Source organism: Megascapheus bottae, chromosome 15 (assembly GCF_031878675.1).
Source record: "Megascapheus bottae isolate mThoBot1 chromosome 15, mThoBot2.hap1, whole genome shotgun sequence".
NCBI classification, from domain to species: domain Eukaryota; kingdom Metazoa; phylum Chordata; class Mammalia; order Rodentia; family Geomyidae; genus Megascapheus; species Megascapheus bottae.
Genome location: NC_143523.1, coordinates 12162746 through 12178325, shown reverse-complemented (window position 1 = coordinate 12178325; position 15580 = coordinate 12162746). Strand labels below are relative to the sequence as shown.

General features: G+C 32.1%; 1 protein-coding gene across 4 annotated transcripts in view; it reads left to right on the top strand.

Annotated features, from left to right (window-relative positions):
- Atrnl1 (attractin like 1) overlaps nucleotides 1-15580 on the top strand; it is a 468762-nt gene that overhangs the window by 53139 nt on the left and 400043 nt on the right. For all 4 annotated transcript variants that reach the window (XR_016537794.1, XM_090345791.1, XM_090345795.1 and 1 more), the window contains exons 11-16: nucleotides 2320-2404; nucleotides 3633-3835; nucleotides 5192-5310; nucleotides 6471-6603; nucleotides 9860-10041; nucleotides 13886-14099. Coding sequence is in view for 3 of the 4 variants with exons in the window: in XM_090345791.1 (XP_090201917.1) it covers nucleotides 2320-2404; nucleotides 3633-3835; nucleotides 5192-5310; nucleotides 6471-6603; nucleotides 9860-10041; nucleotides 13886-14099 (936 nt within the window). In the remaining variant the exon portion in view is untranslated. The remainder of the gene's footprint in view (nucleotides 1-2319; nucleotides 2405-3632; nucleotides 3836-5191; nucleotides 5311-6470; nucleotides 6604-9859; nucleotides 10042-13885; nucleotides 14100-15580) is intronic.

The window sequence follows — 15580 nt, the reverse complement described above, 5'->3', positions numbered from 1 at the left end:
TAGTTATAGTCACATTCATCAAGTGGTAGATGTATTACTTCTGGAACCTTGACACCCCTTCTCATGTTTTTGTCCCCCTTTCTCTCCATCCACCCCTTCACAATCATGTGATTTCCTCTCCCTTCCTTATTTCAAATAAATAAATGTACATACAATATACTGAGAATCTCTTGTGAGCATTTTTATATTAACTACAGTAAAAAAATCACTTAACATAAGACTATTTTTTTTTTTCCTGTTCTGGGGCTTGAACTCTGTCCATGAGCTTCCTGTGCTCCATACTAGCACTCTATTACATGCGCTACAGCACTACTTAGTTTTTTTCTGAGTAGTTTATTGGCAAGAAGAATCTCAGGGACTTTTCTGCCTGGGCTGGTTTTGAACCATGATCTTCAGATCTCAGCCTCCTGAGTAGTTAAGATTATAGGCACTGACACCTGGGAAATTATTTTAAAAAGTGGTTTGCTAGCATTTAGCATGTTGACAATTTTGTTAAACTATGATGTCTACTTCCAAAGTAGTTTTATTGGAAGTGGCACTGTGGCTCAAGGGGTAGGGCAGTAGCCTTGAGCTGAAGAGCTCAAGGACAGCACCCAGTCCTCCCATGACTCCCTCCCCCCCAAAAAGAAAAAAAGACAAAGTCATTTCATTGTCTGAAAGAGAAACTCCATGCACATTAAGCAGTCACTCCCATTCCTTCCTCACATAGCTTTTGATAATCACCACTTCCTGTCATTTAGATTGTCCAATTTAGAATATTCTTGATTTAGATAGTATGTGGCCTTTTAGATTTGGCTTCTGTCAGTTCCTATGTTTTTGTGGTTTGTCCATGATATGCCTTGTGTCCATATATCATTCATTTAATGGTTGGACTATATTTCATAGTGTGTATATATAAGAATTTGCTGGTTGCTCTCTCACATCTTAGAGACGGCCCTGACCGGTCAGTATGATTCTCGATGCTAGGCACGGAATAAAATTCTGTTTAACTTAAAAAAAAGAATTTGCTATCCATTTATCTTGTTGATGAATTGGCTTGTTTCTGTCTTTTGAGCATTTTGAATATATATGATATATATGTGTGTATATAAAATATATACATATATGTGTACTTGTTTAAGTCCCAGTTTTTAGTATTTATAAGCAGAAATGGAATATCTTCATTATTTACTACTTCTGCTTAAGTTTTTGAGGAGCCAATTATTTTTCACAGAGGTTGTGCCTTTTTTTCCCTTTTTTAAAATACTAGAGTTCGAGCTGCAAAGAAGGTACTTAACCACTTCAGCCATGTCTCCATCCCTTTTTAATGTTGGTTATTTGTGAGGTCAGATCTCGCTGCTGATGCATGCTTGTAGTATGACCTATTTTAGCTTTTTTCATCATTGCTGGTATAATAGGAATGGGGTACCATGTCTAGCTTCCCTTTATCAACATGAAGTCTCTGGAACTTTTTTGCTTAGGCTGCCTTGAACCACAGCCTTTCCATTCTCAGTCTCATTCTCCCAGACAACGTAGGATGAAAAGCATGCATTACAGTACCCAGCTATAGTTTGAAAAGGAGTGTTGTGAATTTTTCTGTTTGGGCTGGTCTTGAACTGCTCTTTTGTTCTGAGCATTCATGCCGGCATGAGCCAGTGGTACCTGGCAGGCTATGTCATTTACATTTCTACTAAAAGTATGGTAGAAGTCTCTGATATAGATTTGACATCATTTCGTGTTTAGACTTTTTTATAAGCATAAAAACTTAGTAAGAATTCATTTATTTTAATCTTTACATTTAAAGTTTTTAAAATCTAAAAACGGACTTTAAAAGTCAGCTAAACTAAATACCAAGGCCTACCTTTAACATATTGCATATCTAAGAAGAAAAACTTAATGTAGTATCTTAAGAATGACTGGTCAATGGATGCTGAATTATTTGAAATCTCAGAATATATGTTAGTATATCTATTAATTTGGAGACAATATTGTCATGACATGTTTTCACAGCCAGTTTTCTTTTCATAGTATTATATAACTGATGAATTATGCAATTTTTATTATTTGTCCACATTTTGTGATTGAAATTATTGCTTTCTATATAAAATGAAAGCTATTCTTTCAAAATGTCAATTCATTAAGTGTACATATTTGTTTCTAATGATCCTAGTTTTATATGTTGTTTTAACAGATTGTATATATATGTGTATATATATATATACGAAATTAATGAAAGTCCTTTTTTTGCTGTTCGATTTTAAGTATTATATTTTTAATTTGGCCACATTTTTATGTTATTTTCCTGAGTTTATTCCTTGTTTTTCTGTTTTTTTTCCCTAGCTTGTGATGAATGGAAAACATTACCGAAACCAAATCTTCATAGAGATGTTAACAGATTTGGGCACTCTGCTGTAGTCATTAATGGGTAAATGAAACACATTTTGAATTCCTAGAGGGGTAATATCATGAGTCTTTGTATTTATTACACATTCTGATATTTTGAAAGTTATTATCATAGTTAATGACATTTGATTTTTATTTCTTTTTTCTTTTTTTTTTTGCTAGTCCTAGGGCTTGAACTCAGGGCTTGAGCACTGTCCATGGATTTTCTCAAGGCTAGAGCTCTATCATTTGAGCCCCACAGCACCATTTCCAGCTTTTTCTATGTATGTGGTGCATGCTAGGCAAGCACTCTACCACTAGGCCAAACTCCTGGCACTGACATTTGATTTTTATATCCCCACTCTTTTGTTGTTGTTGCTCAAAATATTTATTTGGTTGCAGGTATTGTCAAGGAAAAGATACTGAGATGAGTTCATATTCTTCTTAAAGTCATCTTCTCTCTTTTACTAGAGAGCAGAAAAAGATTTTTATCTGATAAAGTTTTTTAAAAAAAATTCTGCAGTGATAGAAACTTGCATATATTTTAGTCCAGTCTGGGCTATATTTTGAGACTGGCTCTCAAAACAATAACAGCAGCAGCAGTAGCAACAACAACAACAAAAGCCAAAATCCATATCTGGCAATTACCTTTATGTTAATAGTTTCATACTTTATTAGAACAGGTATTTTCTGATAAATTATTTTATAATTCTTGTACTTTCACTTTTTTTCCATCAGTAATGAATAGATATATTGAAAATAATGTTTTCTTAACACACAAAAATTGGTCAAATATTTCAGATTTTATCTGGAAAGTCTTTCTTTAAGAAATTTATTGTTTATCTAAAAGTTTTTAATTGTTATTAAGGAATTATGCAAAGGAGTTACAATTGTATAGTCATATAATAAATATGATGCTTCTTGTTAACCTTTCTTTCATTCTTTCTTGTTCCTACCCACAAGTTACATAGTTTATTTTGTACATAGTATCCATTGAGTTCAGTTACAACATTTACTTACCCTCCATTCCTGTACCCCTTTTTCCCCCAAAAGACATGTTTCCTTTTCCTTTACCTGGAAAGTTTTTTAAGAAATATTACAATAATAGTTCATTGGATGTTTTCGCATCTTGTTCTATTTTACAAATAACATTTTCAAATGGTTCTGACATAAATATTAAAAATGTAAAATAGTTATCTTTCTTTTAAAAAGTTATTTACTAGACAGAGAATCTTGATACTGTTTTTTATGACTATGTTTTATTTTAACAGGTCCATGTATATATTTGGTGGGTTCTCTAGTGTGCTTCTTAATGATATCCTTGTTTATAAGCCCCCGAATTGCAAAGCTTTTAGAGATGAAGGACTATGTAAAAATGCTGGACCAGGGATAAAATGTTTCTGGAATAAAAATCACTGTGAATCTTGGGAATCTGGAAATAATATTGTTAGAGCAAAGTGCCCTCCTAAAACAGGTAAGATTTCATTTTTTTCTTTTGTTTTTGTTTCAAAGTTTGTAAATTTGACTACTAGTAGAAGTGCATTTTACAGGTAGGAAAAAAGGTTACAGAAATGAAACATTCATAGTTCTCTAATGAGAAATTTTAGTGTTTAATTCAACAGATTTATAATTTATTATCTTTGTGAGATAGTTTTAGTTTTAATTTTGAAAACTATGTTCTGTATACATTTATATGTAACATGATCACATATAAGTTATTTTGTAATTCTTAGTTGAAATACTTTCAAATATATCATTTCTACAAAATATTAAAAAAAGTTTTTTTTCCAGTCCTGTGCTTGAGCTCAGGGCTTGAGCACTGTCCTTGGACTTTCTAAAGGCTAGAGCTCTACCACTGGAGCCTCAGCACCACTTCTGGCTTTTTTCTGGTACTGAGGAATCAAACCCGGGTCTTTGTGCATGCTAGGCAAGCACTCTACCAGGACTCGAACTTGGTACCTGATGCTTATTTAGGCATTGTTTATTGTTAACTTTACCTATAAAGTAAAAACAAACTCTATAATTTGATGGTCAATGTTGTAGTTTTATATTTCTTATAAAAGACTGAATAAGCATTTACATTTATTAGTTAGTATTTTAATTTATGATTTTGATAATGTGTTTTAAATGGATTAAGGCTTTCATTTATTTTTGATGCTACAACTAATAAACATCTTCAAGTTTTGCTACTCTATATGAATTCAGACTTATGTATTTTATTTATTTATTTTTCTTTTCTTTTTTGCCATTCCTGTGGCTTAAACACAGGGCCTGGGCACTGTCCTTGGGCTTTCTCAAGGCTAGTGCTCTACCACTTGAGCTACAGCATCACTTCAGCTTTTTCTGTGTATGTGATATTGAGAAATTGAGCCCAGTCCTTCGTCCATGCTAGACAAGCACTTTGCCACTTGACCATGCTCTAAGCTCTGTAAATATTTTTTATAAGAGTAATTAAATAATACCATTTATTATGTTTCTTCTGGATGTATATTATGCATTATCATTACTTCTATTAATACATTTGTTCAATAAAATCCTTTGAGTTTTTTTTCTCTTGCTGGGTGTATAAATTTGAAATGAATGTAGGATTAAATAATAATATTGATAGATAACATAATTAAAGATCAAGACAGAAGGTGTTTAGAATCCTGTAAGCACAATTACAGTATAGTGCTGACTTTATATTGGAAAACTTATTTTATATTAATGAAGGTCACTTTTTGGCCCACAAATTTTTCTAGCAGTACCTAATTAGATATTGTAAGTATATTAAGAAGTATAGACTTTTCTTTTTCATCCTAATATGTTTTAAATCCCATTTGTATTACAGCTACTTCTGATGACAGATGTTATAGATATGCAGACTGTGCCAGCTGTACTGCCAATACAAATGGGTGCCAATGGTGTGATGACAAGAAATGTATTTCAGCAAATAGTAACTGTAGTATGGTTAGTATTTAAGGGTAAATGATGCTGTGATCAACGTTGCTACTTTATATCATTAGCTTAGTACAAGAGAAGATTCTCATGTACTTTCCTGTCTGGACTGGCTTCGACCACAGTCTGAATAGTTAAGATTGCAGGTGTGATCTACTGGTGCCCAGTAATAATGTTTTTTTTTTTTTGGTCATGGGGCTTGAACTCTGGGCCTGGGCACTGCCCCTGAGGTCTTCAGCTCAAGGCTACTGCCCTACCCCTGGAGCCACAGACCCACTTCTGGTTTTCTAGTGGTTGATTGCAGATAAGAGTCTCATGTTCTTTAGTGCCTGGGCTGGCTTTGAGCCCTGATCCTCAGATGTCAGCCTCCTTGAGTAGTTAGGAGTACAGGCATGAGCCACCGTGTCTGGCTCAGTAATATTTTTGTGCATGGAATATTTATTAAATTATTTTTTGGATAAAATTTTGTATTTTTGCCTTAAAATTCAATTTTCCTGCCCCTGGTCTTTTGTGAAGCTTAAATTATAGGCTATACTACCATGCCCTGTTTATTTATTGAGATAGGATTCTCACTTTTTGTCCATACTGACTTCAAATTGTGATTTTCTGAATCTCTGCTTTTCGCATAGTTAGGATAATAGGCATGAACCATTGCATTTAGCAAGAATATATGTTTAAGTTGGAGTTTGTTCCATTCTGTTAGGTTGAAATTCTGTGTGTAAAAACATTTAAGCCTATTTAAACAAACTAGTGAAATATGTATGAAAAAAATTGATTCAGTGGAATTGGATTTGGAGTTAGAAGTGCATATTTTAAAGTTCACCTGTGCTTTAAATATATACCACCATTTAAGAATTCTCACTTCTAACTGGGAACTGGTGACAAAAGCCTATAAGTCTTAGCTACTCAGGAAGCTGAGTTCTGAGGATCAAAGTTTGATGCCATCCTGGTCAGGAAAGCTGATAAGACTTATATCTAATTGATCACCAAACAGCCAGAGTGTAATTAGCCTTGATCAAAAAAAATTAGAGACAGGAGCCTAGGCTCTGACTTCAAGCCTACAACTGGCACACACACACACACACACACACACACACACACACACACACACACACACAATTCTCATTTCTACTATGGCAAAAAATAACATGCTTTGTCTTTTAATTTTCTAGTCTGTCAGAAACTATACCAAATGTCATGTGAGAAATGAACAGATTTGTAACAAACTTACAAGCTGTAAAAGCTGTTCACTAAACTTGAATTGCCAGTGGGATCAGCGGCAACAGGAATGCCAGGCTTTGCCAGGTACAGATTTGAAAATTTGGCAAATGAATTCGAATGGTGAATGATGTTATAGTATATTTAGTATAAATATTATATATTCTAAAATTAAAGCAGTAGCAGTTGTGAAATTATAACATTGAAATATTAATAGCATTGTTTTTATAAGGAAAGTTTTGTAAGTATAAATTGCTTAAGATAGTCATAGTTTCTTTTGTTTATTATACTACTGCCATACTTAATGGTTTTCAATTGAAAAAATTTATATCTTGAAGACATAGACAATAATAAACACTTAGACTTAATAGCCAGATTGTACAAATAGTAAAATTTTCTTATATTTCATATTTTAAAATTCACCTTATTAAAAAAAACCTTTATGTGATGTCCCCGCTGTGTGGCAAATGCAACTGTGACCCCTCTATACATTACAATAAAAAACAACCCCCCAAAAATACCTTCAAGAATATTTTCTGATTGCTTTTGACAATAATGACATTTACAATAGATTTTATTTACTTTTATGAAAATGTGACGGCCACAGCATATTTCCTTTCAAAAGTTCACAGTTCACAGTTCATTTTACAGTTTGCATTTTTGTTAATTATTATCTTTAAGTAGTTGTACAAAGGAGTTGCCATTTAACAAAGCAGTTTTTGAATACAGTATATCTCAATATCTTCTCTTTTAATAGTCTCACTCATCCCTTTCCTACTAACTCCTTCCCTCACTTTTCTCAATTTGTAGGATATATATTGGATTCTTGACAGCATTCTCCTCTTTTCTTCATTTGTCCACCCCCTTTTCTGTGACCCCACCACATCCCTTTTGAGTACTCACTTCTTGGTGTTTTACTTTGCTGAACTTGGATTTTGCCTTTCTAAGGAATTACAGTATTTGAGATTTCCCTTGAATCTATTGTATATCAGTTAATACATTTATACACCCTTGTATACCACTCAACATATTTACTTATAAGTTTATAAGCTAAATCTAGCTTCCATATAGAAAGGAAAACATGCATCCTTTGTCTCTGTGGGCCTGGTTTACTTCACTTACCATAATGGAAGAAGCATCCCTTTTTACAGATGACCCAAGCCTGTACTTAAAGGACCCTATAGACTCTTCTCCCAAGCTATTAGAGCTAATTGAAAACTGCTAAATTAGTAGGATATAAATTCAGCTTAGAAAAATCAGTAGCTCCTCCACATACCAACAATGAGAATATTGACATTGAAATTATGAAAGGAGTTCCATTTTCAATAACTTAAAAAATACTTAGGAATTAACCAAAGATGTGGATGACCTCTAAAATAAAAACCCTAAGAATTTAAGAGAGTAATTGAAAAAGACTTAAGGAAATGGAATGACCTTCAATGCTTCTGGATTGGAAGAATTAACATTGTGAAATGCCAATATTGTCCAAAGCAATCCACTCATTTAATACAATGAATCCCAACATCATTTTTCAGTGAAATAGAGAAAGCAATCCAAAATTTATATGGAACATGAACAGATAAAAAAAGTAGTCCCTACGAGGCAGAATAGTGTTGGAAGAATAACAATACCAAACTTAAAATTCTATTACAGAACAATAGAAAAAATAAAATAAGAGCAGCTTGACATTAGCATAAAAAGACTAGTGAAACTAGAAAGAATACTCAGAAATAAGTTCACAAACCTACAACCATATAATATTTTATTCGGGAAGCTGGAAGAACAACAGATTCTTCAATAAATGGTACTGGCAAAACTGTACAGAAAACTGAAAGTAGATCCTTGCATCAGCATCAATTCAAATTGGATCAAAGACTTAAACTTGAAACCACAGTTTGCATTCTTAGTAGATCCCAACTATTTTTTTTTAAATAAAAAAGCATGAGAAAATAGGTCCTTAAGATTTGGACTCTACGAATAAACTGGTAATGCTAAATAGCATGTGTACACTCTATAATGAACTGAATAGCTACATAAAAATAGAGATTAGAACCAGGCTTACAGGTTTTCTAGGAAATGTGACTGAAATGAGATGCTGTACTTTTGTAATTAAATAATTTAACTATTATCTAAACAATACACTTACTATTGAAATTAGATTTTTTTGCACTTGGTATTTTTACATTTATTAAAAATATTACAAAATTCACATTTCTTCAGAGGGAAAATGTAAATGAGTTTTTCTCATGTTGTGTAAACCCATGGTGGTATAAACAGAAAAGCACACATTCAATCTTTCAAACTCTACAAATTTTAGTGTCCTTATCTGAAGATGAAGCAAATAATATTGCTAAATTTTAGGATTATGGGGATCTCACTGAGGATTAATGAGATCATATAAAAATCTTAGCAAAATGTCTCAGAAAAAACAACTTTTCCATAAAACTTGATTAGCAGTAGTTGTAGCCATAGCACTACAGTGGTGGGAAAGGTAACAGGCGGACATTTTCCTGCTTATGAATAATTCATTTACCCCAAATGTTTGTAATATGAAATTAGATTTTTAAGGTTAGTTTTTGACATACTCCTTAGGAATAGCTTTGAATTTTTTTTCTTTTTCTTACTGGTTGTTTCTCAGGGGTAGTCATACCTTTTGTAATTTGGACTTGCATATAAAATAGACAACATATAAAACCCAGATAGTAGTCAATATGGCTTATTTATTTGTCTTTTTAAAGTCTTATAAACATTTCAAATTATCTTTAATTTTTCATTTTAAAGTATTTTGGTCATTAAGTAGTAATACACAGGGGTTTCAGATCAGTGTATCAGTTTATGAATATAGTACGTGTGGTTCAGTGTCACCCTTCTCAGTATAGTTTGATGTATGTTGTAATGCCAGGGTTTATCTTTAAAAATTAAAGAACAAAAAGTAAGATCCTTTGTTTTCACTCCCCATCAAAATGTTATTAACAATTTGCTTTAAATGCCATATTGAAATATTTGAAATGTTGTAGTTGAGAAGTAGATGCTGGTATGTCATACCTACAGTTCTTGCTGCTCAGAAGGCTAAAGACTGGTCAGGAAGTTCATGAAACTCATCTTCACTGAATCACCACATAGCTCAAAGGAGATTTGTGCAAGTGGTAGGACACCATCTTTCAGGGAATTAACTAAGGGACAGTACCTATGCCTTGAATTTAAGTCCCAGTACTGTCATATACACATGCAAAAACAGTAGTTTAAAGTAACATGGAAGTCAAATTCATAATTCTGAAATAATTGAACACTACATGTATTCTTAATCTAAAACGATAAGACTTTTTTCTTCCCCTTTGATCAGCTCATCTTTGTGGAGAAGGATGGAATCATATTGGAGATGCCTGTCTTAGAATCAATTCCAGTAGGGAAAGCTATGATAATGCAAAACTTTATTGCTATAATCTTAGTGGGAATCTTGCTTCATTAACAACTTTAAAGGAAGTGGAATTTGTATTGGACGAAATACAGAAGTATACACAACAGGTAACCTTTATGCTTTTTTTATATTATGGGTACATGCTGTGATAAACTCAATTCTTTCATATGGTTCATTCTTGTTTTGGAAAAACATGTTTTTAATAAATTTTGGTAATAAAAGTATACCTATTCCAAGAGTGAGCTAGAGGACTTACTGTGTTATATGTATTTGAAAACAATACTTATCTCATATCTTTTTCAAGAAACCTCTGTTTACTAAGAAGTCATCTCAAATTCTCTTAAACATATGTACATTTAATTTAATAACTGTATCTCCACTCTGTATAGTGTCAGAGATAGTTTTGGCTAGAAAAAATTTGGCCAATTTTGTGTTCCCTAGACAGGGGCAAACATTTGAGAGATACTGTCAACCCTTCTTTGCTTTAATTTATTTTAAGAAAGATTTTGTGATTATCTACTTGGGCTGATCTTGGATTGCAATCTTCCTGTATGCCTCCTGTATAGCTAGAATTATAATGTGTACCATTCTACTAGCAGTTTGTTCACTGAGATGAGGTTCTAGATAACTTTTTAATGGGCTGTGCTCCAAAGGTCATGCTTCTACTCTGTTTCCTGAGAAATGGAGAATGTACTGTCATACCCACTCTAGGCCTCTTTTACAGTTATGTCATTATTATTATTATTATTATTCTTTTTCCCTCAAACTTTAGAAAATAATAGGGGTGTGTGTGTGTGTGTGTGTGTGTGTGTGTGTGTGTGTGTGTGTTCGTTCGTCCATCCATCCGTCCATCCATCCTAAGGCTCGAACACAGGGCTTGGGGTGCTTCTTTGAGCATTTTTGTTTGTTTGTTTAACTGTCTCACTTGAACCATAATCTCCACCTCTGGCTATTTGGTAGTTAATTGGAGATAAGAGTCTGGTCTTTCCTGCTTAGGCTGACTTCAAACCTTGATTCTTAGATTTCAGTCCCTTCATTCTGCATACCTAGGCTTATAAGCATGAGCCCCTGATGTCCGGTTAGAAAGTATTCAATTTTTCACATTAAGCTTTATTCCTCTTTAAAATAAGTGTTTGTTTTTTGGTGTTCCCGTATATCTGTGAAGTATACTAATATATGAGTTGTATTTATCATGATTCCTTGTGTTACTTGCTCAGTTTTTCTTGCCCATTATAAATAGCCATATATTACAAGCATAAACAATGTTATACATTATATATACAATATATATTATAAGTATATATAATATGTAATCATAAATATTAGTCTTATGATTATTTTGGATGTACAATAAATTTATACTTGATTACTTGCTGATTGTATGTCCTGTAAAATATAGGATGTTTTGTTGTGTCAGAAAACCAAGATTTTTAGGAGAATTTCAAAGTGGAAACTTCTGCAAGGTGACATTCCATTGGGCATATCTTTATATAAAGTTAACTATACCCTGAGTCAAGTTATATTAACTTGAAATAACCCTTCTTTGCAAATAAAGATCAAATTCATGTACTTTTACGAGAGATCTTGAGTCAAATGATAATTTACTTATCGAAAATGCCTAATAAAAGTTATAATGATTTATAGTTTGCTGCAGAAAATTTTCATAATATAGCAATTTATCTTTCACTTTCAACTGCTTGTCTGGTTCATTTACTGAGTAATGGTTACTTTAAATGTCTTATCAGTGACTTCATTTGCTTCTCTTTCTTTTCTCTCAGATTCTTATCATAATGAGTTAATGAGTAGTTTTTCATTTTAAATGACTTGTCTTTGTTTACTATAGTTAGAAAATATAGACAGAATTGTTGAATGTGAAATACAATTACTAATCTGAAATATCTATGTCGCTTTGGTTATCCAGCTGTGGTTATTGTCAGGAACTTTAAAAATGGTTTATTATCAAAATCTTTCACAATAAAGTATAAAAATATGATGATTATAATGTGAAGAAGTATATATATTTGTGTAATTAGATACACTATTTATTAAGCACTACCTCTGTATTTGCAAATGTGCCAGATGGAGGAAGATAATAATTTTTATTTTAGTGAGCCTTATTTGGCAAAATTTATTGATTAATAGCTAAGTATAAGCTATTCTATTACCAATACGATTTCTATGGTCATAATGAAAATTCATAAGGTATTTTAGTTTTATCTAAGAAATATTTGTTGAGTAGTGTGTAAAATTCATTGTATTTACTCATTATCAGATTTATAGGTCTATGGATAATTTGTTAAATAAACCTTTAAGAGCCATTTATGTAATATAATTGGAATAAACACTAGATATAAATTCTTTTTATTATTATTATTATTATTATTATTATTATTATTATTATTATTATTTTGCCAGACCTGGGCTTGAGCTCAGGGCCTGAGCACTGTCCTTGGACTTTCTCAAGGCTAGAGCTCTACCACTTATACCTCAGCACCACTTCCAGCTTTTTTCTATGTATGTGGTACCGAGGAATTGAACCTGGGTCTTCGTGCATGCTAGGCAAGCACTCTACCACTAGGCCAAACTCCCGGCCCCTATTATTATTTTTTTTAATGATTAAGAAAGAGGGACATTTTTCTTCTACCCTAGCTCTTCCTAAGGTAAAAAAAAAAAGTGGTGTGGCAATTTGAAACATTTTACATTTTAATAATTATTGGTAGCTTAGTATCATAGACAACAAATATTACTTGTCAAAGTAGAAGTATAAATCAAGAATGTTTTATTGTTGCTAGGCCGGTAACTTAGGAGGCTGAGATGTGAGGATCAAGGTTCAAAGTCAGCCGGGGCACTAAGGGCCTTGAGACTCTTATATCCAATTAATCACTAGAAAATGGGAAGTGCTGATGTGGCTCAAGGGGTAGGGGAATAGCCTTGAGCTGAAGTGCTCAGGGTCAGTGCCCACACCAGAGTTCAAGTCCTATAACCGCCCCCCCCACACAAAAAAATAGAATGTTTTATTGTTTCTAAGTTACAATTAAAATAATATGTAAATACAAACTGGATTTTGATTTCAAGCTAAATTTGAAATATTGGCCAGGAGCCTTTAGGGTAGTTGTATGACTTTTTTCAACCTCTATTAATTAAATTTTCTGCATAACATTCAAATTTGATCAGTTTTTACAGTGTTTTACTATGAGGTGTTATGCAGATTTTGTTTCCCATTTTATTTTCTAGCCCTGGGGTTTAACTCAGGACCTGGGCACTGTCCCTGAGCTTCTTGTAATCCTCTACCACTGGAGACCATAGCACCCCTTCCCACTTTATTTATAATGTGATAATAAGTTACATTCCCAGCCTCAGGCCCTTGTTTCCTAGTTTCACATGGTGCAGATCATGGCACTGTCTCTGTGCTGTTCAGCTCAAGGCTACTGCTATACCACGTGAGCCAAAGTACCACTTCCATCTGTTTTGTTCGATAATTGTATTTATTGCTGGGTTAACGTATAGAGGAGTTACAGTTATATTCAGGTAGTGGGTACATTATGACAATACATCTTTATATTCTTATATGATACAGTAACCCTGTGACATGATAATAGCACTAATTATAATATCAGTGGCAGTAGTAGCATGTTAGTTTTTCAAAAGACTACTTTTTGTCTAAAGTAGAAATTTAGGTCAAATATTTATTTTTACATGGTATAGCAGTGAATCAAGGGCTTAATAAATTATTCCATCCATGTAACTTTTGAATAAAAATAGTGTTTTATTCCACATCATCCTTAAAAGTATGGTAGAATTATTGATTATTCTTGGTATTGAAAATGAGTAGAAATATAATTATATATTCAAATGTAATTCTTAGTGCAATGAGTTATTTGTTATGGTAATGCCACAATAGTTTTACCTCAAAATTTTAAAATAGTACTTTCCCAATCATATTGTTTTCAGAAAGTATCACCTTGGGTTGGCTTACGCAAAATCAATATATCCTATTGGGGATGGGAAGACATGTCTCCTTTTACAAATACAACATTACAGTGGCTTCCTGGAGAACCAAATGATTCTGGATTCTGTGCATATTTAGAAAGGGCTGCTGTGGCAGGTTTAAAAGCAAATCCTTGTACATCTATGGCAGATGGCCTTGTCTGTGAAAAGCCTGTTGGTAAGTAATCTAGAAAGCGACTATTTTATTTATTTTATTTATTTATTTATTCATTTATTTTATTGTAATTAGTAAAAGGGTTACATGATATTTGCCATATAGAAGGTGCATTAATTCACATACATTGATACTCTTTCACATGTGAAAGCGACTATTTTAGAAAAATACCTTTGAGACCTTCTTGCCAACAACTCTTTCAGGATTTTGACTGAACTAACTTACATTGTCTTTATAATACTGATTCCCTGATAATTTATTTTATCCACATTACCCATCTGTCATTATTGATCTAGGTATTACCTGTGAAAATAAAATATATTGTTCTATAGTCTTTATTTTTGATGAAGTTATTGTGATTGTAATGTGACTATAGTTACATTGTAGCAATAACATTCTTAATTTGTTAGTTTATCATGATATTTATTTGAATGAGTTTTCCTTAATGACTGAAATTCATTTTAACCTTATAGCTATTAATTTAGTTGCCAACTCAAGTAACTCTGCAATTTACTTTTGTTAAATGGGAAAGTAATATTGAATTCTTTTCTTTGTATTTTTACTGTACAAATATTAAATCCTTTATTTAAAATAGTAAAAACTTTACTCCTTTACTCTCTTATCCTGTTTAGTGGCATTAAGCATGTACACACTACCATGCATCTATCATTAATATCTGTTTCTAGAACTTTCTCTATTTTTCAGAACTCATTAACATACATATACATATTGTATACTCTGTAAGATTTTTTTATATTCTGTAAGATTTTATAGTAGGATATATTTTTCTATATCAGAGATATCAATAAGAATAATATAAATAACTTTGATTATGTGTGTATGAAAAATATAGCTTGTACAAAAATATAAAATATTATATACAGTACTCATGTAATTGAAAAATGAAATCACAGATTACATTCCTATGATTTTCAATAATATACAATGTATATATTATAAAGGATTTATATATTGTAATTTATGTATTACAATTTATATGTTACAAAAATTTATATATTACAATTTACATATAATTTATATGACATATAAACACATATAACATAAATTATATGTCATATAAATTATATATTCTTTACATATTATAAAGAATAAAATTTGGAGAAATTATGTTTTTAAATTTTATTTATTTATTTTTTGTTCCAAAGCCATTTTACTTTTAGAAGGAGCTAGCAGAGAAAAAGTACAGTGTTTTTTCATATTCATAAGAAGGCTGAGCATGAGCATTGCCTTTTTAAAAAAGATCAGATATAGTTGATAAATGGGCTCCTTCAGAAAAGGAAGGCATTAAAGAAAGAATCTGTAAAAGTGAATGCATTAAGTTCACGTCTTGACGCTATTTTGTAGGTTTTATGCTTGAATGTTCTGCCGATGATCACATTTAAATTATGGGATGGTTGTTACTTGTTTTAAAGTCTTCATGTGATGTTTTCTTGAAAAAGAATTTACTTCCTTAAATGAACATC